The 21251-nt window shown below is 37.9% G+C and overlaps 2 protein-coding genes across 3 annotated transcripts in view; both read right to left on the bottom strand.

The window, feature by feature from the left end:
* LOC131526718 (flavin-containing monooxygenase 5-like) overlaps nt 1–8778 on the bottom strand; it is a 30843-nt gene extending 22065 nt beyond the window's left edge. Inside the window, exon 1 of the mRNA XM_058755139.1 lies at nt 8760–8778. The gene's annotated coding sequence lies outside the window, so the exon portion shown is untranslated. The remainder of the gene's footprint in view (nt 1–8759) is intronic.
* A 5704-nt stretch (nt 8779–14482) lies between these two features.
* On the bottom strand, nt 14483–18164 carry LOC131527484 (uncharacterized). 2 transcript variants are annotated; one of them, XM_058756609.1, is made up of 9 exons: nt 18024–18164; nt 17671–17942; nt 17511–17591; nt 16856–16916; nt 16163–16213; nt 16045–16089; nt 15890–15954; nt 15624–15768; nt 14483–14737 (listed from the first exon to the last, which is right to left on the bottom strand). In XM_058756609.1, exons 1-9 carry the CDS (start codon nt 18132–18134, stop codon nt 14504–14506), a joined length of 1065 nt encoding a protein of 354 aa, XP_058612592.1. In that variant the 5' UTR covers nt 18135–18164; the 3' UTR covers nt 14483–14503. The 2 variants fall into 2 exon arrangements, with proteins under 2 accessions (XP_058612592.1, XP_058612594.1); XM_058756611.1 differs by lacking the exon at nt 18024–18164 and having other exon boundaries at nt 17671–17718; nt 17823–17934.
* Nucleotides 18165–21251: the final 3087 nt, after the last annotated feature.

Raw genomic sequence — 21251 nt, 5'->3', positions numbered from 1 at the left:
CTTGAAGGACAATGCAATAGACTCTCTGTACCTTCCCAAGAGACAGTGATGTTATTTTGTACCAAATACAACCTTGAAAATCTTCCCCTTAAATTCCATTCCCACACTGTTCATCCGTTGAGCGCACATAAAAAACAACAACAACCCATCCTTTACAATCAGAAATACAACATTTTGGACAAAAAAATTGAGAAAAATGCATTTTTATCAAAGTAGTGCATTTTCAAGCAAAATACATTCAGATGTCATATTCTTTCACCTGTACATAATTATATGAATAATTGAAATTGCATTCAATAGACAGGACAAACACACACACGCATATGTTTATACACACACACACACACAAATATAGGCTACATACATATTCTATATCAGTGTTGGGCACGTTACTTTAAAAAAGTAATTAGTTATAGTTACTAGTTACTTCTCACAAATAGTAACTGAGTTAGTAACTGAGTTACAGCATTATAAAAGTAACTATTGCGTTACTTTTAAAAAAAATGTTCAAATGTCAAATAACTTTGGATGCCCCCAATATTAAATATGTTAAATTAATGAAATGGACACCAAAAAGAATAAATTATTATTATAAAACATTCTACATTAATCTACACTATTTATCTACTGACACTAAGTATCAGTCAGTCAAGCATTATAATATAATATTATGATAATTTAATGTTATATGATGATAGAACTTTAGTAATTAGAATAACCAAGTGTGAAGGCCTATTTGTCATCAATATAAAACGCCCTAAGGATCAATGAGCTGCTGGGTTCATGAATATTAATCACATTGTCTGCGTTCGCTTGAATTGATTTGCTGAAATCAAAACAAGGACGATAATAGGTGAGCGCCAGCCAATGAGATTGTCGTTTGCGCATTAGTTCCGCCCACTACCAGAGAAACCGCAGTTCTTAAAAGCTGATGAATTCCAAAGGAACTCCGTTATTTTGACAGGAAAATGCAACAAAGGATATAGTTTACATGTAGCGCGTCACTTCTGCATGTTATGAAAGACTCTCTTGCTCTGTATCTTTCTTTGCGCGTGTGTATGTGAGAGAAAGCGACGGCGAGTCGTGTGCCTTCACACTAGAGTTTATGGTACATCAAATACAGCTACACTGTGAATCCATTCAGATGAACTGAAAAATTAAATTCTAATAATATAATATAGTAACGCCACATTTTATTGTCAGTAACGGTAACGGCGTTGTAACGGGGGAAACAGTAATTGGTTTGATTACTCGTTACTGAAAAAAATAACGCCGTTAGTAACGCCGTTTATTTATAACGCCGTTATTCCCATCACTGTTCTATATACACCTATATAGATCACGCACACACATAAGCACATTACCACAACCTCTCTCTCAAATACACCATTGACACTCCTAATTGAGATTGTAGATAGAGTGTCAATGGTCCATTTGAGAGATAGGTTGCGGTAATGCACTTATAAGTCTGCAATCCGCCGTAAAGCAAGAAGAAGAAGAAGAAGAAGAAGAAGATGTGTGATGCACCGGCTGCTGTGAACGCGCTCAGGACAGTTGGACAGTGTGGTGGATCAGAGGTAAAAAAAAAAATGATATAAATACTGTTCAGTTTCTTGCACAGACCGATCGTTTCATGTCTGTAGACCTCAATGTATCACCGCAGGGTTTAATTTGGTTTTGTCTGTGTATGTTTTTTTCTCTCTCAAAGCCGCAGTCCCATTGACTGCCCTTATATGACTCACAGGCATGAATCCTGCTCCATAGTACTGGCTGGGTACTGCTGCTCCATAGTATAAACTGAGTACGTACGATCGCGAATCTCGAAAGTGAAAGTGAAACTTAAAAATAAATCTCCCATCCACAGGTACATACACAACCATGGCAACGACAATTGCGGTAACAAGCGAAGATGACACAAAAGCATATTCAAGCAAAAGCCAACACGGATAAGTTGTGTGACACAAGGCAAAATCAATGTTACTCACCTATCAAAAAGAAACAACACAACCTCAGTGTCCGATTCAAGCCCTTCCCGCTCCTTGAGTTCTCTCCACCACTGGAAAGCTGCTCTGATATTTACGCGGGTCCTACCTCTTGCCTGATCGTAAGCCTTCATGTTTTGTTTCTCTGATATTTTCCTCTTTTTGTATCTGCCATCTCTCTCTATCTATAGTCGATTTGCTAATATCCGTCCTGTGCACTCAAATAGAGCGCTCTCTTCTCTCTATCAGTATAAGACACACCCCCTTACTACTGATTGGCTACAAGTGTGTTTTGGGACTCGGTCAGACACTGCGGTCAAAAGCGTTTTTCAAAAATCGCTTATAGCATGTTTAAGGAGCGGCGGGCCAGGCCGCCATTACTTAGGCTAATGTACATAGCGGAAACCCTGATTAATCCTCTGTTAACAGATGTTGCCTTTCGTAGAGACAGTGAGGGGGACGGATCGGGTCACCATGAATCTGGGGGGTCATGTCCCCCCCCCCCCGTCCCTAGTGCCATCTGCGCCTGGCTCCAGTTGTATTGTAAACAATGGCGTCGTCAATATTGCTTATCAATTTGAGCCCGATTGAGACCCAGAGAATATTAGTGAAGAGGATCACGCAAAACCTGTGCAAGCACGGCTTTTACAGGACGTTTCAGAATGGTATATATATTTTTTTTATTAGTTTTTGTCTCATACTTTTAGATACACTGTTATTTGTAAATGGTACTGCTTATGTTAGCTTCTAATATATGGTTTTATCCTGATTAAAGCTTTAATACAGCTGAATACATGATTGCGTTGTAGTATTTTTGTAACAGCAAGAAGTGTTTGCCAGCAAGTATTGCTCATACAGCAACCACGTTAGCGTCCATGTTTAACGCTTCTCGTAGCAATGTGTATAAACAGACAGATATTTTTCACATAAAGTGTATAACTGGAACACAGTTCATTGATGGAGCTGTGATGAGCTGATGATCTGAATGAGAGAGAGAGAGAGAGAGATGCAGAGCAGATAGTGTGCAGAGCAGGGGGACGCGAGGAACAGGATTAAGAACCACTGTTTTAGAACATTGATTCTGAAACTTGTGAATCCATTAGAATCGTTAGAAGATGAAATCGCGATTCATATATGAATAGATTTTTTTGTGCGCCCCTAGTTTTGACAGTATGGCAACAACTCTTCCTCTTCTCTAAAGCAGCACAACTAGAGATGTACCGATTGCAAATTTCTTGGCCGATTCCGATTTTCGATTTTTTTTTGTAAGTGTGACCTGCCGATTCTGATTTTCTTTCTAAAATCTATAATTGACAGCATATACAACGAAAAATCTATACTTTAATACAAAAAAATTATTTACATAAAAAAAAAAATATTAAACATTACAATTCCCCCAATCTGGACAAAGTTAAAGATGTTCTCTCACTTAAAGGGTTACTCCACCCCAAAATGAAAATTTTGTCATTAATCACTTATGCCCATGTCATTCCAAACCCGTAGAAGCTTTGTGACTGTCCCACTGACTGCCAAGTAAATTCCACTGTCAGCCAAGTAAATTCCACTGTCAAGGCCCAGAAAAGTATGAAAAACATTATCAGAATAGTCCATCTGCCATCAGTGGTTCAATCTGAACTTTATGAAGCGACGAGAATACTTTTTGTGCGCAAAGAAAATAAAAATAATGACTTTATTCAACAATTCGTCTTCTTTGCATCACCGTAGCGCCATTTTAGAGAATATCCGCTGGACGCAAATAGCATACGTTTTTCTGTCAGCCGTGCCACAAGTACCATCAGTGCAGAAGTAATCAGCAAGGGTTTCCCTCACACGCATTGCTTCCCGTGCTGCATTGTTGCTCCCTACTCTGCTGAAGTTCTGCAGTGCAGAGGCTTCTCCATCAGCAGCCGGGGTTAGTGGGTACAGCACAGTCCCTGTTGTCCTCCGCAAGAAGTTGTGAAGCACACAGGTGGCCTTCACACAGGCTTCTGCATTGGCAGGGCTGACACCAATTACACGCCGATATATTCGCCACTGTGCTGCGAGTATACCAAGCGCATTCTCAACTGTCAGCCTTGCCCGTGAAAGCCTGTAGTTGAACACCCTGTGTCTACTAGGAAGGGTGGTGGGAAGGGTCTCATCAGGTCTCTGCGGAGAGGCTTCATCTGCAACAAAGATGTGAGGATGGGGCCCCAGGTGCCCCGCTCCTGGCAGCAATGTGTCCTCCGGTAGGCCGAGAGTTCCATTGCGAAGACCGTTCGCAAACGGACTATTAGCCAGAGTCCCACCATCACTGGTTTTCCCATAACTGCCAACATCTATGATGCAGAAGCAGTATTTGGCATCTACAACTGCTAAGAGGACAATAGAGAATGTCCCCTTGTAGTTGTAGAATAGTGATCCAGAGTTGTTGGGAGCCTGGATCACTACACGCTTCCCATCAATAGACCCAAGACCGTTTGGGAAGTTCCAGCGATGGTGGAACTCTGAAGCAATGTCCCGCCAGTCTTCTGTGGTGGGAACAGGCATAATAGTCCTCCACCAGGGAATCCCAAATGGCCTTTGGGATTCCCAAACAATACCAGCTACAGTGCTGTGCCCAACACGGTAGCTGAAGGAAATGGTGCGGTATGAGTCCCCTGTTGCAAGGAAGCTGTGGAAATATGTGTATAAGTTATTTTGCTCATAATGATAATAATAATAATTATATATGTATATATATATATATATATTAGTGCTGTCAATCGATTAAAAAATTCAATGCGTTAATCACAGTCGTGGACTGTGATTAATTATGATTAATCGCAAATTTAAAATACTCGGATTTACCTGTAAATGTGTTGAAATAAAGAAATGCATGACAAACTAGTTTAAGGAAACAGAATCTTTCACACTTCCGCCAGGTATGAGACATAATCCTTATTATTCTTTTATCATTATTCTTTTGTTTTTATTCAGCCATTATCAGCCTTTAAACTGGCAATAAAACGTTTACCAAGCCACATGGCTTCAATCCCAGTATACATTTACCCAACTATTATCAAAAGTCTTTCTAAATAAATACAACAAAACATTTTTTGCGACCTTACGTGAAGTATTATGACAAAATGCATTATGAAGAAGAATTGGACCTGTTCTGCAGCTGCATTAGAGCTAATATTAGCATCACGCTTCATATGACAATTTATTAATAGTACACTTTTACTCAGAACTCACTTCAAACCACCACTGAGTGTTTGTAATAACTTCCTTTTGGGATCACATGTGGAATTTGGTCATTTACTGTTGTTAATTATGCTATTTATAGCCTTTTATATCGCTGCACAAATTAGCATTTCAGATGTACACATTAAACTAAACAAAATCACATACAGACCATATCCTATCATAATCGTGTGTTTATTATCTTATATAATCTATAGTGGCTGTTGTTTATTTGTGCTGCTCTGGCTGAAACTCACGTTATTTGATATTACAACCGCCTCTCCGTTCTTAAGTTGCCAGGGATAAATTCCAAGTATAATACACATTAGTAAAAGGATCTTTTTAATTTTTATTTGTCTATATACACTTTGGGCGGCCGCGGTACATTAAAAAAGTAGCCCAAATAGCTCTGTAATTTTTCCCGCGACCGTATTTTCAAGTCAAGTCAAGTCAAGTCAAGTTGAGCTTTATTGTCATTCCGCTACATGCGGGGCATACAGTGGAACGAAATGTCGTGCCTCACAGGACCACGGTGCTACATAAATACAGGCATACAACAATGGAGTAAGACAATATAAACCTATACACAACTATCCTACTGATAGATTTTGACTATAAATATACTATCTATAAAAAGTACCTATACAAACTAAAAAATACAAACTATACAAACTATACGAATGCTTCAGATAAATACTGTACATGTGCAAGGAGAAACATTGAGTTCAAGCAGCTGGCTGGGGAACAGTGCAGGAGGATTTGTAGTGCATGGGCATGTAAACATACATATATTACTGAGTTCTTTTTATGGATTTGTGTACACACAGCAGTGTGTGTGAAAAGTGACTAGTGCGCATAGAGGAGGAGGTGTGCTACTACAGGTGGTTTGTACAGGCCCACTCACCTGTGTGTAGCACACTTCGAATTGCACGTTACATGTTACAGGAGGTAGGGGGTTTGTATGGGGGTTCAGAGAGGCGGGTGATTTGAGTTCAGGGCTCTCACAGCCTGGGGAAAAAGCTGTTGAGCAGTCTGGCAGAGCGGGCTCTGATGCTCGGTACCGTCTTCCTGATGGTAGGAGCTGGAAGAGACTGTGGGAGGGTGTGTGGAGTCCTTCACGATGCTATTGGCTTTGCTGGAGCATCGTGTGAGGAAAATATCCAGGATGGAGGGGAGAGGGGCACCGATGATCCTTGCAGCGGTGTTCACTGTCCGCTGGAGGGTCTTGCGGTCTGCTGCGGTACAGTTCCCGTACCAGACAGTGATGCAGCTGGTCAGCACACTCTCAATGGTGCCCCTGTAGAAAGTGGTGAGGATGGGTGGAGGGAGACTTGCTCTTTTCAGCCGGCGGAGGAAGTGTAGGCGCTGTTGTGCCTTCTTGGAGAGTGACATGGTGTTGGTGGACCAGGTGAGATCCTCTGTGATGTGCACCCCCAGGAATTTAGTGCTGCTGACTCTCTCCACAGTCGAGCTGTCGATGGTCAGTGGGGGGTGATCAACGGAGTTTCTCCTGAAGTCCATCACAACCTCCTTTGTCTTACTCACATTGAGGGACAGGTTGTTAGTGCCACACCATTCAGCCAGCTGTGCCACTTCCTCTCTGTAGTGCGTTTCATCGTTGTTGCTGATGAGACCTACCACTGTTGTGTCATCAGCAAACTTGATGATGTGGTTGGAGCTGGACTTGGCAGTGCAGTCGTGGGTCAGCAGCGTGAAGAGCAGCGGGCTGAGCACACAGCCTTGTGGGGCACCTGTGTTCAGTGTGGTAGTGCTCGAGGTGTTGTGGCCGACACGGACTGACTGAGGTCTTCCGGTTAGAAAGTCCAGGATCCAATTGCAGAGGGAATTGTTAAGGCCCAGCAGGTTGAGTTTATTTATGAGCTGTTGTGGGATTATTGTGTTGAATGCTGAGCTGAAGTCAATAAACAACATTCTAACGTAGGAGAATGTATTGTGGGCTATTCAAAATAGCCCACTTGTGCCGTTACCCTGGCAACACTGGTGCTGTACCCTCATCACACAATGACAGATAACCTTCCGCGCTGCAATGACGGGAAGAAGTTGGGGTCAAACCTTATCAAGCGATTAATCTGCGTTAAACAAATATTAACTCGTTAAAATTTTTTGATTATTCGCATGCGTTAACGCATTAACGTTGACACCCCTAATAGATATATATATATATATATATATATACACACACACACACACTGTGTGCAGGATTATTATCCAAGAACATTTGACCAATTCCAAACCACATCAATCTTAATAACTACTATTGATTTTGTATTTAATCATTTCCAAGTGATATATAATTGTCCATGAAGGCTGAAAGTCAAAAACTCCTTATTTCAGGTGTGCAGAATTATTAGGCAGGTATTCTCTCCAAAACAGAGATTGAACTCAGACTAAAAGTAAAAAAAAGAAGAAGAATTAAATGCCCATGAGAAGGATGCAATACTAATGCAACAATAGAATTTGCAAAGTTAAAGCATGACCATTGGGCAGCGAAATGCTCATTGGGTCAGCAGTAGGGATGCTCCGATCAGGATTTTACTCGACACCAGTACCGATTTCTTGTCATGGTGATCGGCCGATACCGATGCCGATTCTGATGCTTCAAGCTTTTTATAACATATGTAATAATGTTATATAAATAATCACAAAAATTATTCCTTATACAGTGAACATTTTAATATTCATTAAAAATGGTGTTTATGCATAACATATGCTATATCCTCTAGTATTTTTATCTAAAGCCAAATGCGCTTTATTCAACCGTGCCGTCTCTCTCTCTCCGGACGCGCGCCAGCAAGAGCTGCGATGACGCGGTTATTCTAACAACAACAGAAACACGGTGAGCAGCAAAAAATTATAGATATATAAACAACAATGCTGCAAATATAGTTATTTTTCTTTCTATCTATATTTATCTATCTATAACCCAGATGTGACAAGACGTTTCTGATCTACATTTAGCGCTATTAATCTGTAGGCTAAGAACATTTAAATATATATAATTGTTGGCTAGGTTGAAATTTAAACTTTGAAACGGTTATCTATTTTTTCTTCTCAAGTTGATAACGTTTTGATTATCCATGTTATGTATGTTAGAGAGAGGACAAAATAAATAGAAACATTTAAACTCCAACATGGAGAAGTCTAATGTAACTCATAAGGTTTAATTCTGTCCAATAAGACTAAAGAGGAAAAATAACTAGAAACATTTAAACTACTGAAAGAACAGAACGGAGTAGTTTGATCACGGTTTATCCACGGGCGATGCGGAAAAATGCATTCTGATTATTTGCGGGTGGATAAAATAATTCATAAATGATGCAAATATTAACTAATTTTTTAAATACGTTTTTCATCAGGCAGATTTAATTTGTGTGCTTTCATCTGATCGGGAAGTTGCAGTGACAGAAACGGTGACATTCCAGATAAAGTTTGAAAGGAGTAAAGCCTGTGTTAATGCTATTGAGTGGGCTAATATGGCCAAAGAAGATATTTTTGTTTTATAAATCAATGTTCATTTAAAAGCAGACCACGACCAGCGTATGTTACCATTACCCCTTACGGCTCCGATGAGGTTTTGTTCCATCCTCCACGCTGTGACAATTCACAAAAGACTATTTTTAGCCAAGCAGCGCAGAGAGCCGCTTCAGAAACGTGCCGCGCCTTGGCTGGTATAAACACAAGTACTGACTGAGCGGCCGCGTTCAGCTCTGGCTCCTGCGTGCAGTGATGCGCAGATCAGCTCTAACATCACTGAATATGCTGTTAAAAACTTCAAATATCCATTCAATCATCATGCAAAACATACACGACAAGTAACGAATTTTCCATTGTTTCTCAAAACATTTTCACACCGGCAATCATGGCATGACTGCGGCGCCAAATCATTTATGTCCCCAGGCATCATGTACGTCCTCACGCATTGACGTCATCAAATTGCGATCGGTACGTGAGATCGGCCAAATAGTACCGATCTAGTCATAAAATGTGATTATCGGCCGATACCGATCTCCGGCCGATTGATCGGAGCATGCCTAGTCAGCAGGGTCAGAAAAAAATAGGTGGAGAAGAAAAGACACGTTAACTGCAAAACAATTAAGAATTAAGGTGAAGAATTAGGTGTTAAACCATCAGGAATCATTTAGTCTCCAGCACCACCATTTTCTAGAACTGCAACCTTCCTGGAGTCTCTAGAAGTGCAATGTGTCAGGTTCTCAGAGACCTTGCTTGGGTAAAAAAATAACCCTCACTTAATAAGAATAACATGCTGAAGTGTTGTGAAATACACGAAGACTGATTTTGTATAGGCTTTATGGACAGATAAGTTGAGAGTGACTCTTGAAGGACCAGCATCACATCCTCTTGTACCACTGTTTGAAGAATTTATCTTCCAGAATCTGGCAGTAAGTTTTAGGAGCTCATTTTTATTCCATCTCCTATCCTTAAAAGTCTGTCTTGCAGAGATTGACTAAAATGAGCTCCTAAAACTTACTGCCAGATTCTGGAAGACAAATAAGAGGATGTGATGCTGGTCCTTCAAGAGTCACTCTCAACTTACCTGTCCATAAAGCCTATACAAAATCTGTTGACTTTCAGCCTTCATGGACAATTAAATATCACTTAGAAATGATTAAATATAAAATCAATAGTACTTATTAAGATTGATGTGGGCTGGAATTGGTCAAATGTTCTTGGAAAAAAAATATGACCAGAATATCAGCTTGCCTAATAATTCTGCACACAGTGTATAAATATATATACACATACATACATAAACACACACACACACACACATTTGAAAAGTGGGGACATCCCATAGGCATAATGATTTTTATACTGTACAAACTCTATGTGCTATTGCCCTACACCAATCCTACACCTAACCCTACCCCTTACAGGAAACTTTGTGCTATTTCAGATTTTCAATACACTCCATTCTGTGTCATTTATAAGCGTTTTGAAAAGTGAAAAATGGCTTGGCGGAACCTCGTGTCATCCTTTGCAATCAGGGGACTCACCCTCCGCAGCAGCTCACCAAACTGGGTCCGGTCAAGCCTGAAGTACTGCTGGAACCGGACTTAATCCAGCTGCAGTTCCTGCACAAGCCGGTGGTACTCGCCGTGCTGACTCCGAGTCTGAATGATTTTATGGACCTAGACAGACCGGTGTTTTCGTTTTCGCCGTAGATAAACGCACGCAATGGAAAAAAGTACCTTGCTGTTTCTCATTCATTTTTGTTTGTATGCGGATTCACTTTATATTTATATTATATTCAGTCTTTTTGCCTCCAAAATGTTTGTATTTAGCGGCAAGAAACCTGATTTGCTGTTAACAACGACGTTACTAGGCAACCAGTAATGAGAACGCCCACTAGCGACCTCATCACAAGTCCCTGGTGAAAAGTCGCTGCTAGTGTGAACGGAGCTTTAAACTGTGCAAACCTCATCTGGCACGATATAAATACATTATCAGTCGCCGTAAGTGTGATGTCAAAACAGACTGGCTCAGAATCGGCAGACTGACCGGCTGGTCAGCGGAAATCAGCTAATTCCGGTCTATGGCCGGTCGATCAGTGCATCTCTAAACCCGGGTTCACACTACAGGAGTTTTAAAATACTAACCGATTATGAAATCTGGTTGCAGCACACATATAAGCAGAATCTCTGCAGATTATCTTCCCTCAAATCTTAAACATGTACACACTACAAGATTTTAAATTCGTGGCGCATCACACACTACAAGATATCAGGGGTTAAAGCAAAAAAAAAAAAAAAATCTTTTGACTGAAAATTTTTCCTCGGCCAAACCCTTCTACAGCCATACCTGTCACACACCCAGTTTAAGAGCCGTGTTTTTCTTCTTGTAATTAGGAGCGCTTATCCTCCTAATTTAAAAAATTTAGAAGCACCTTCTAATCAATAATAAAAAATTCTGATCAAAAATTAGCCTTCTTAATACGAGGTGACATTTGACTCAAAGTGATTTACAGGGGCATTTTCTTTTTACCTTTGTAAATGCATTTTTTTTTAATTTTATTAAATGTATGCAGTGTTTCCTCTAGGATGTTTTCCAGCTGTGGTGGCAGGACTATTTCCCATGGACCACGCCCCCTCCCCACCCAAGAATCACCTGCACTCAGAATCAAATTTATATTAACTAAAAAAGACAAGTAAATAGTAAATAATAAAATAAAAACAAATAAATTAATGACAATCAATAGCACAAACAAAAATAATAAGATACAAATTAAATTATCAGTACTTAAATTTTTTCAGTTAGGTCTAACTATAATCTATTCAACTGTAAAATAATGCTGGATAGTCTTCACTGTAATGAAAGACAGCAGCAGGTTTATTTAGGCTGCTGTCTCTTTAAAGCCCGGTACACACCAAGCCGATAATTAGGAGCACCTTCTGATCAATAATCAAAAATTCTGATCAAAAATTAGCCTTCCTAATACAAGGTGACATTTGACTCCTTAAAGTGACTTACAGGGGCATTTTCTTTTTTGCAATGGCATCATTTTCATCTATGTCAAATTCCAAAATGTATGTTTATAAGCTTTTGAAAATTTCTATTTAAAACAATATAATAAGTAGAATAAGACAAATAAGTTACCAATTATATGGAATTAGTATTAATAAAAAATGTATTTGTACTACAGAGGTGGCACAGAAGAACACAAAAGTGGCTTGTAGGTACATTTTCAGACGTTTAATGAGGCTCAGAGGTGGCATGAGTGCAATTAAATTCATAGATTCATGTGGAGATTAATGTTTTAAATATACAATTTTGAATACAGAACTATTAAATGATTTAAATAACTGAAATTATACAGTAGCCCCTCAACTGAAACCGCCAGCAGGTGGTGGTAAGTCACTGATTTTATCACTGAATCATTCATTCAATTGATTCGCTCGAACGGCTGATTCATTCAGGAATGAAGCAAGTGACTGTCTTTATGAATGTGTAATCATGAATCACTGACTCACTAGATTCTTCAAAAACGCACTTTCATTAAAATTTTAAATTTTTTTAAAACGGCCTTAAAATTTTGAAAAGTGAATTTAAGACATTAAAGACAGGTGGGAACCCTGCAAATGACTGAAATCCGTCTTAGACTCGCTGCAACGAACGGAAATCCGTCGTAGCGACTGAGAACTTTAATCCCTGTATTATTAAGATTATCATGCCAGAGGGAGTGCCGCACGTGATCTCATGCAGCAGCTCTTCAGCAATATTTACATATGTTAGCTAGAATGCTAGCAGCTTTCACTCACCCTGTACGTTCAAAACTGAGGCGATTTCACCCCAGTGCTTCTCTTTCTCCTTCTCCTCTTTCTTGTGATACATATTATACAGACAATATGTTACTACAAAAGGTCAAGAAGCAGTTTCCTCTGTCTCCACAATTCAATGGAGCCGTACAGCAGCTGTTTTGCGCATTGGCTGTTATGAAAGTGCTGACGTATTTATATAGCCATCATCATCCCGATTTAAATCCTAAATATCAAACATGTTTGATATGATCGGGGCGGCCCCGATTTGTGTGCTAGAGGATCGGGAGGTGCAAAGTTTTATCGGTGAATGCCTCACATTACCAGATAATCCGCGCCGAACATCGGGACCGATCGAGGTGCTCGACAAGATTTTTCCTCTGATTCTCAGGAAGGGGAAATTGGGGCTAAATCGGGCTAAAAATCCTGTAGTGTGAGCCAGGCTTAAAGCGCAACATGGCCTCGCCCCCTTTGTTGCATGTTCCCGGGGGAGGGGCTTATGTAAATTTCTGGGTTTAAGATGTCACCAACCCAGGAAGTAAGTCGTTGTAGTCCCTACGAGCCGTTTTTGTAGGCATTAAACTGCCATAATTTTAAAAGACAATATCTCCGTTTGCACTGAACTTTGAGCGTCGTAACTTTGCAAATATTGCTTATGCTCAAATAGCAACATTACACACTAACTAAAGTTAAAAAAGTGAAATGACAATCAACCACCCCTTTAATATATTATAGCTGGGGTTGTAAAGGTATGAAATTTTCACGATATGATAATCGTCTCAGAAAATATCACGGTATATAGAAGTGAGTGAATGCTCTCTGGGATTGATTAGTTCTGTCTTGCAACATTTGCGTGTGTTCAGATGAGCTGTACATAGTTCTGTCCTACACAATTATTGGCTAACATAGGTTATTTTATTTTTTTATAAATAAAAAGTCTAGATAGTATATTATTACTACATTATTCCTCAGCAACGAGGTGGTAAAATGGCTGTTTTTGAAGTAGGCCAACTAAACGCGCGCAGACGCAGGTAACACACACACACACAACTGTCATCTCTCCCTCTCGATAATTAATTCAAATAAATCTTATAGCCTAATTCATTCAAATAAATGTGATCTTACCGCACTATTTCATCTTTGTGTCTGATCTGAAGCGGACAAATTGCAAATCATTTTACCCTTCAGGTCAAATATTGGACTGAAAACATCATTAACACGATTAAAAAAAATGTTTAATGCACAGCTAGCCGTGCATTGTCTCTTACATATTTCATGAGCACAAAAACGTTCTTGTCAACGTTGCCCCAAGACTTTTAATACAACAGCTTCAAAACTGAATTGTAAGCTGCGTCCCAAATCGCGTACTTATGCACTATTTATGACATTTTGTAGTGTAAATAGTGCGAGGTAGTGCGTTCACACTGAAAATTCCAAAAAGAAAAAGTGCACTTAAATAACCGAAAAAATGAAGTGTGTGTCACTAGTAAACACGATTTGTACTGCGCATGCGCGGAAATGCATCTACTTCCTGTCTGAAGTACGACGAAACAATTTACGGCAATTTTGGGTAGTTTTAATAAAACTGTTGTCATAATACTATTACTACTAAAAATGTAATGTAATAATTCAGGTGTTGTTGACACTACCCAATCCGTACTGGAAATAGTCGTTTAGTGATTCTCCTGATATAAACATTTTTTTTTGATAAAATATATAAATTATATTATATTGATTAATCGATTAGATTTGCACAAATTAAATCAATTAAATAGTTTACATTTGCTAGACTCTATTTGGGTAATACAGGTGTATATAAGTGAGTGTTTTACATTACATTTTTTAATTTTCTAAAGATATGATTTACTTATTTCAGCATACTTAACAAATGTCTGCATCTAAGAAACACACACAAAAATTTTTTCTTCAAATGATTTATTCATTCCTTCCCTCCCTCCCTCCTTCCATCCCTCCATCCTTCCCTCCACTACAATTGCTGATTGAGGAACATGGCATTGACCTTCAGGCCTTTTTTATCAACACAGTATGACAAAAATGATACTGAAATATAAACAAAAAGTCATCCTTTGCTTCAGGGAATTCACTCTCCAGGGCCTTCCTGAGTGCATTTTGTTGATCTTCACTGTTCATCTGCAGAAAAGCAGGCTCTGTCACCTCTCCACGAAATAAGTCTCTGTGATTGTGAACCCAGTACCAAGCTGTATGAAGGTCTCTCACAATGGTAGGCTGTTGCACCTGGTGAAGAACAGTATTATAAAATATAACTAGCGACCCAGGACATCATTCACTGCCCTCTCCCTCCTTCATTTTTTAAAGTTAGACATCAAATTTCTTAGTATTCCTCAATGTATTCATTATAAACAATATAACAAGAAAAAAATATATATACACAAGAATGCCTGTTTTCTGATAAATTTTTGTAAAAACTGTATAGGGTCGCTAGAGACCGGAGGTATGTAAATGTGTAAGTGTATTTTTCCTTCTCAGCTATATTTACATATCCGATGACTAAATACCTGCAATGCATCTTTATTCCTTGAGGTGGCACTGTTTGATATACAATGATGACGTAATGTGTCACTCATAATTTACAGCAAGCATAAAACAAACCAATATCATCAGCAAAAATGTAACTGGTTTGAATGGCTTTACTGCAAAGAAATTACTGCACACAATGAAATATAATTGTCACTGTCATTTGATGGTGGATGTGGTGAATAAGCTGCCAGTGATCAAAATATTGATTTTTAAGTCATTGAAAATGATAGTTTTGAGAATATGGCTAAGATCGTGAATATGAGCCAGATGCTGGATATAATGTGGAAGTGTGCTCTGACGATGACAGCGATGGTAAAATGATCTGCTCAAATTGAACCCTTATACATTTCAAAAGGTAACGAAATATGCTTTATTGTATTCTTCTGTAATTGTTCTTAAAACATCAAGAGAGTTTTTTGCTGTTGCAGCAGTTAGAGATCCATCCGTGCTGGATATATAGGTCCGGGTCACTAAAGACCTGAATATGTAATAATGATTGACGAAACATTCATGCATTTAAGGGTTAAACTATTTATCCAGTTTGCATGCAACTCCTTGATATATGATCACTAAAATCATTTACCTTATCAGTGTCCTCTTCAACCACAACTCTTCTGCTGGGTGTCTGTTTGGTGGTGGTGGAGTTTGACACCATAAAGACAGGCTCAAGGGTTCCCTGAAGGAGTTGGGATGCTGCTTCTGTCCAGTGTGCAAATCTCTGTCCATGCCTTTGTAAAATATGTAAATGTATATGCACTCTATTTGTATAACACCTTTCTAGTATCATTTTGCCAACGGTGACTTAATACAGCCAGGATACTGAAATTTTAACTGTAGAGTCTGTCATACCCTTCAAGACAAAACCTCTCCATCAGCTGAATGCACCACCACTGGCGAATCAATGGCACCTCCTCCTAAAAGAGTGCAAAACACAAAAATAAAAACAAAAACAAAAAATCCACATAAAAGTAGTTTGGTATATTCTTTGTGAAAATCTAGCTTACCTCTGTGAATGTTAATGGCCATGATGTACAGGTGCTGAGAGCATACTGTGAAATACAAATAACACTGTAAGACTTTGATTTGATTATTTAACAGCTTTGACAAATGAAACATTCTTACCATCAGCATGTAGATGCCACAGGAATTTCCTGTAGACTGTTGAGGAAAACACTGGAAAAGGAAATGTGCATCCACAGTTAGCTTTAAAAATAACTGCTGGCTTGTTTAAACATGTATACAGTGGGTACGCAAAGTATTCAGACCCCCTTAACTTTTTTTTAAACTTTGTTACAGAAATTAATTACAGATGTAATTACATATAGGTATTTTTTAAAAATATAAGTACAATGTAAAAACATGTACACAATAAGTGCATTGTACCAAATGATCAATTCAAATGTAATCACTGTCATTTTGACTTTTTTTGACTTAGTTAAATTTGAGTTTAAATTTGAGTGCTGTGGTGGAGACCAACGAGTTTATAGCATATTAATAGTTTTAAATATATATTTTATATTTATGAAATTGAATGTTAAGATTAAAATTCAGTTTTAATTAATTTTTTTGCAAAATATATATTTTTTATTTTTAAATCTATCTGACTGCATAAAAAAAAAAGCACATTCGAGCTTCAAATTGGACTAAGTTTATATGTTTCACTTGTTTTGCAGAGTTAAGAATCTCCATAGGATCCTATAGGCCCTTCTAGTGGCAGTAACCATAAAATGCTATTTTGTGTCTTTTTTTTCCCCTTATGGAAGAAGAAAATTAAATTTAAATTAGCTTTACACAACTCCATCATTTTAAACATACCTCAAGGTCTCTTCCTGTTTTTTCAGTCCAGGATCCTTGGTCAATGAAGGTTGCAACGTGTCTGGCATTTCCAAAGAAAACACAAAATACATAATGTGTAATTGAATGATCAGTTATGTAGCCTGAGAACGAGGCTCTTTGATGAACTTGAAGCCTGAGAACGAGGCTCTTATACGAATTTGAAGCCTGAGAACTAGACTCCTTTTGGAAATTGTACCCAAATAACACGCCTGGAACAAGTCCAATAAATTAACTCTCTTTAGTCTCAACCTAAATATGGTTCTGTAGGTCTCATCTCCAAAACCATCAGGGCGAAGAGAATCAAGAAAAACTATCTCCCTCTTAGCTACAAACAAAACCTGCAATCAATGGGTATTTTGTTAATATCCATGAAAATCGAACTCACTAACCCTACCTGTTGAATTTGGAAATATTACAACTAGAAAGATTAAAAGAAACTCAACACAGAGCAGATAGTGATCAGCTTCATCTGCCTGCCTGCTCCAAGCTGGAAATAGTATGATATCCTTGGACCTCACGTTTTCCTAATATTATCGTGACAAAACAATATGCATGCACAAAAATAACATACTTTTGTGCCTATTCCCAATAAAACTCTCTCGGTTGATAAGAACATGATAGCAAAAAAACTTACAGGCAAACTATGCTCTGGGTCCACATTTTTGTCTTTCCAGGCGGGAACAGCATAGAGGTCCACAATATGAACATTTTTTCCCTTATGGAAAGAACATAAGTTATTAAACATGCATACATCCAAATGAATACTTCTAAAAGAAGATAATAGTATAAAGTACATGTCTTCGTGCAGCTTCTTCCACAATCTTGAGGCAGGCATTTCCGATCTGAAATGAATTGCAGAACGATTACATCCCTGTGGAAGTTGCCATGTGTTATCTGGGAATTTTTTCTTTTTTGTGCAGTAAATTAAGACACTAAACATACGCACATTGGATTCCATGCACTGGCTTAAACCCAGGCTCCAGAAGTCTTCTCGTGTGAGGCAAATTTGGCCTTGCTTTATGATCAGTTCTTCCGATGGCCGATTTTTGTCCAACACATACTTTAACTAAAAATAAAGAACGTTTAACAGATTAAGTAATGGTTATCATTTAAATATGCAAAGTGTCACTAAATAAACAATACTTACCAGTTCATCTTGAATATGGTCCAAGTCCTTCTCCCACATCAAACCCGAACAAGCATATGGATGCTCTACCTGCCATTTGAATGTTGAGTAGCAGTGGTCCTGGAGGAACATCCTCTCAGTTGGTCCATCTGATGATATACAGATACGTGACAATGGACTATATGCATGGAGCATTCTTTAGAACTTCTGTATATAGTTCAGCCAGCTTAAAACTTCCGGTGAAATGCCATTTGACGTTGTTGTATATATGTAGATACTCTTGAGACCCTCACAGAAACCTCTTCTGCCTCATTTTTGTCAGAAACTCAGAAACAATATAACTCCAATCACCGTAAATAATGACTGCCTATCTTATCTAACACTTAACAACATAAAATTGTATAAGCTGATCCTGGTAATCCGTTGGTAAACGTTGGCTAGCTAGTGATGTTATCTCAAACAACATTGTAATGGTATTCTTCATACTTGATAACTTACATTCATATTCATGAATACATGTTTTAAACATGATATTTTAAAGCCTTTATTATTTCTCAACTCTTCAGCTGTGCAGAGAAAGATTCACTTTTCAATCATGATGATGACGACATGAAAAAATGTGCCAAAAAAATGTGTTTCCTGGAAAACAAAGAGTTTTAAGATGAAAATGACATGAAATTAGCATTATAACCAGTAGATGGCAGCAGAGGATCACCCATTAGCTCAGTTCATTCAACTCCTTTTTGTTTCTGGATTTATAAAACAAAATAAAATAAAAAATACTATTATAAGAAATTTTTAGTACTTTTACTGTACTGAAGTATAGCAAATAAATAAATAAGACACCAATAACCTAGAAGGATTATTTATTTAAATACTAAACAAATTAAATTCATTATTAATGGTATAACAATTAAATACTACAAAACTGCATTTTTAAAGTTTTATCTTTACCTGTAGAAGCTGCTCAATATATTCAGCCAACACAGACTTGTTGCAGCTGTAGTTTTGTTACTCTGAATTTACTCTGAATCACTTAATGCTGTTTTGACATCGGCTTTGCAGATGTTTTGTTCCATCCGTCGCTACAGTTATCACTGTCAATCATAGTAATGACTTGCGGAACAATTTAGCGGACTACTTCATGTAATTATTTACACTTGCTTTTGTAATTCCTGAAACAGTACACGTGAATGTTTGGTCCTCTCATACAAACAAAAATTTGGTTTCACTTTATTTTGATGGTCCCTTTAACACATTCTATTGACTATAAGTAATGTTGCACATACATTTCTACTGACTCTCATTAGAGTGTTAGTAGTGTATTAGTTGACTGGTAGGGTTAGGGTTAGATTAAGTTGACACGTTCTTGCAAAGTTACATATAGTCAGTAGAATATCTGTTGGGAGACCAACACAATAAGGAGTTAGTAGATATGAAGCAGACAGTCTACTAATACTCTTATGAGAGTTTGTTGACATGTAGTTGCAACATTACTTAGTGTCAACAGAATGTTCAAAAGGGACCATCAAAATAAAGTGTTTCCAAAAATTTTCTTCAGATTGTTAATGGATTATGTAGAGAAACCGAATAAAGGGCACTCCCCTTATATCACAGCGGAGTTTGACAGTTCACCGGAAATAACTGAGCTGGCTTATCTAAAACCAGGAAGTAACTGTACATATAATCCATTAGTATATGTATAATATCAATCTACCATTTAATTTCAAACAAGTGATTTTGGAATGACTTCTGTTGCATGCTCTGTGCTCTCTCTATGTTGTGAAGAACCTACAAAAAAAAGAATAGAACCCAAAATTAAAACTCATTTAAAAATACAGAATTCTCTGGTCTCTTGATCAATGGAGTCTCAGTCAGGCCAAGATAGAACAATAAGGAACCAGGTTTAATCATTACAATGTAACAGAGTGAGGGACAGTGGCTTCACATTAAGATTCAACTGCTTTTATAACTAAAGAGAGATAAAGCAGAATCGCAACAAAAAAATACATAGATCAGCCTATGTCTAGGTCTAATTCTGATAGTAATTCACTACTTCATTTACCTTTATTATTCAAATACAAACCTTTTCATTGAGAACTTTCATCTTATTGACTCTGGTGTCAATGTTGTCTTCTGGGTCAGCAATTTCAAATTCATCTCCCATGGGACAGGCATTCATGACCTCTGGCAGACGTGGGTGTCGATGGAAGAGGAGGAAGTAGGGGCTGTGTCTAGTGGAGTACTGATCACATAAGGAAGCTTCCCATTAACGATTAAGTTTGTATTTATCTATAAGTTTGAAAAACTCCATCCTTGACATTAAATAGTAAATAAATTCACCAATTCAGTTTTACCATTGACAACTAACCATAGATATTATAAATATAATAAGTGAGACAAAACCTGCTTTGCAGTGTTGATTCCATACACCACAGCAGGAAGGTGGAGGTCCCAGTCATTGTGGTTGTCATTCACATACTTCCTGAGTGCGCACTTGATATTCTGATTAGTTCTTTCATCCTGTACATATCAATGCATTTAGAAAGTTGATGAATAACCATAAGGCAACAATAGATCTTAAAAGAGAGGTATAAAAAGAGTCACCTGCCCGTTGGTTTGGGGATGGTAAGCACTGGAGACGGCATGTTTGATTTTCAGCATACTGAAAATGCTGTCGTTGAGCTGCAGAGGGATCATAAGTTAAATTTGCAAGACTGGAATAACTGTAGACAACAACATATCCACCTTATTTTTCAACGTGGAAGTAAACCGTTCTCTGTGAATGTGCGAGACTTCCACTTCATTAAGCACGATAGGGAAATAAGGAGAAGAATAACAGTGCAGTAAACAGTAAAATTGTTTGCACTACAAACCAGTGTGTTCGTAATTAAAATAATATGGTAAAACACACCAGTTTGCAATATCAAGCAGCAAAACGAGCTGTTTTGCACAGCTAAATATAGCTGGAAGCAGATGAGACCGGAAATCAGACACATTAAATTTACAGTAACACTTTACAATAAGGTTCATTAGTTAAACATTAGTTAATGTATTAACTAACATGAACTAACCATGAGCAATATATTTGTTACTGTATTTACTAATCTTCGCTAACGTTAGTTAATAAAAATACAGATATTCATTGTTAGTTCATGTTAGTTCACAGTGCATTAACTAATGTTAACAAGATTTTAATAATGTATTAGTAAATGTTGAAATTAACATTAACAAAGATGAATAAACCCT

This window comes from Onychostoma macrolepis, chromosome 20, assembly GCF_012432095.1.
Source record: "Onychostoma macrolepis isolate SWU-2019 chromosome 20, ASM1243209v1, whole genome shotgun sequence".
NCBI classification, from domain to species: domain Eukaryota; kingdom Metazoa; phylum Chordata; class Actinopteri; order Cypriniformes; family Cyprinidae; genus Onychostoma; species Onychostoma macrolepis.
The sequence above is the reverse complement of the archived record's forward strand: the minus strand, read 5'-3'. Positions and strand labels throughout refer to the sequence as shown.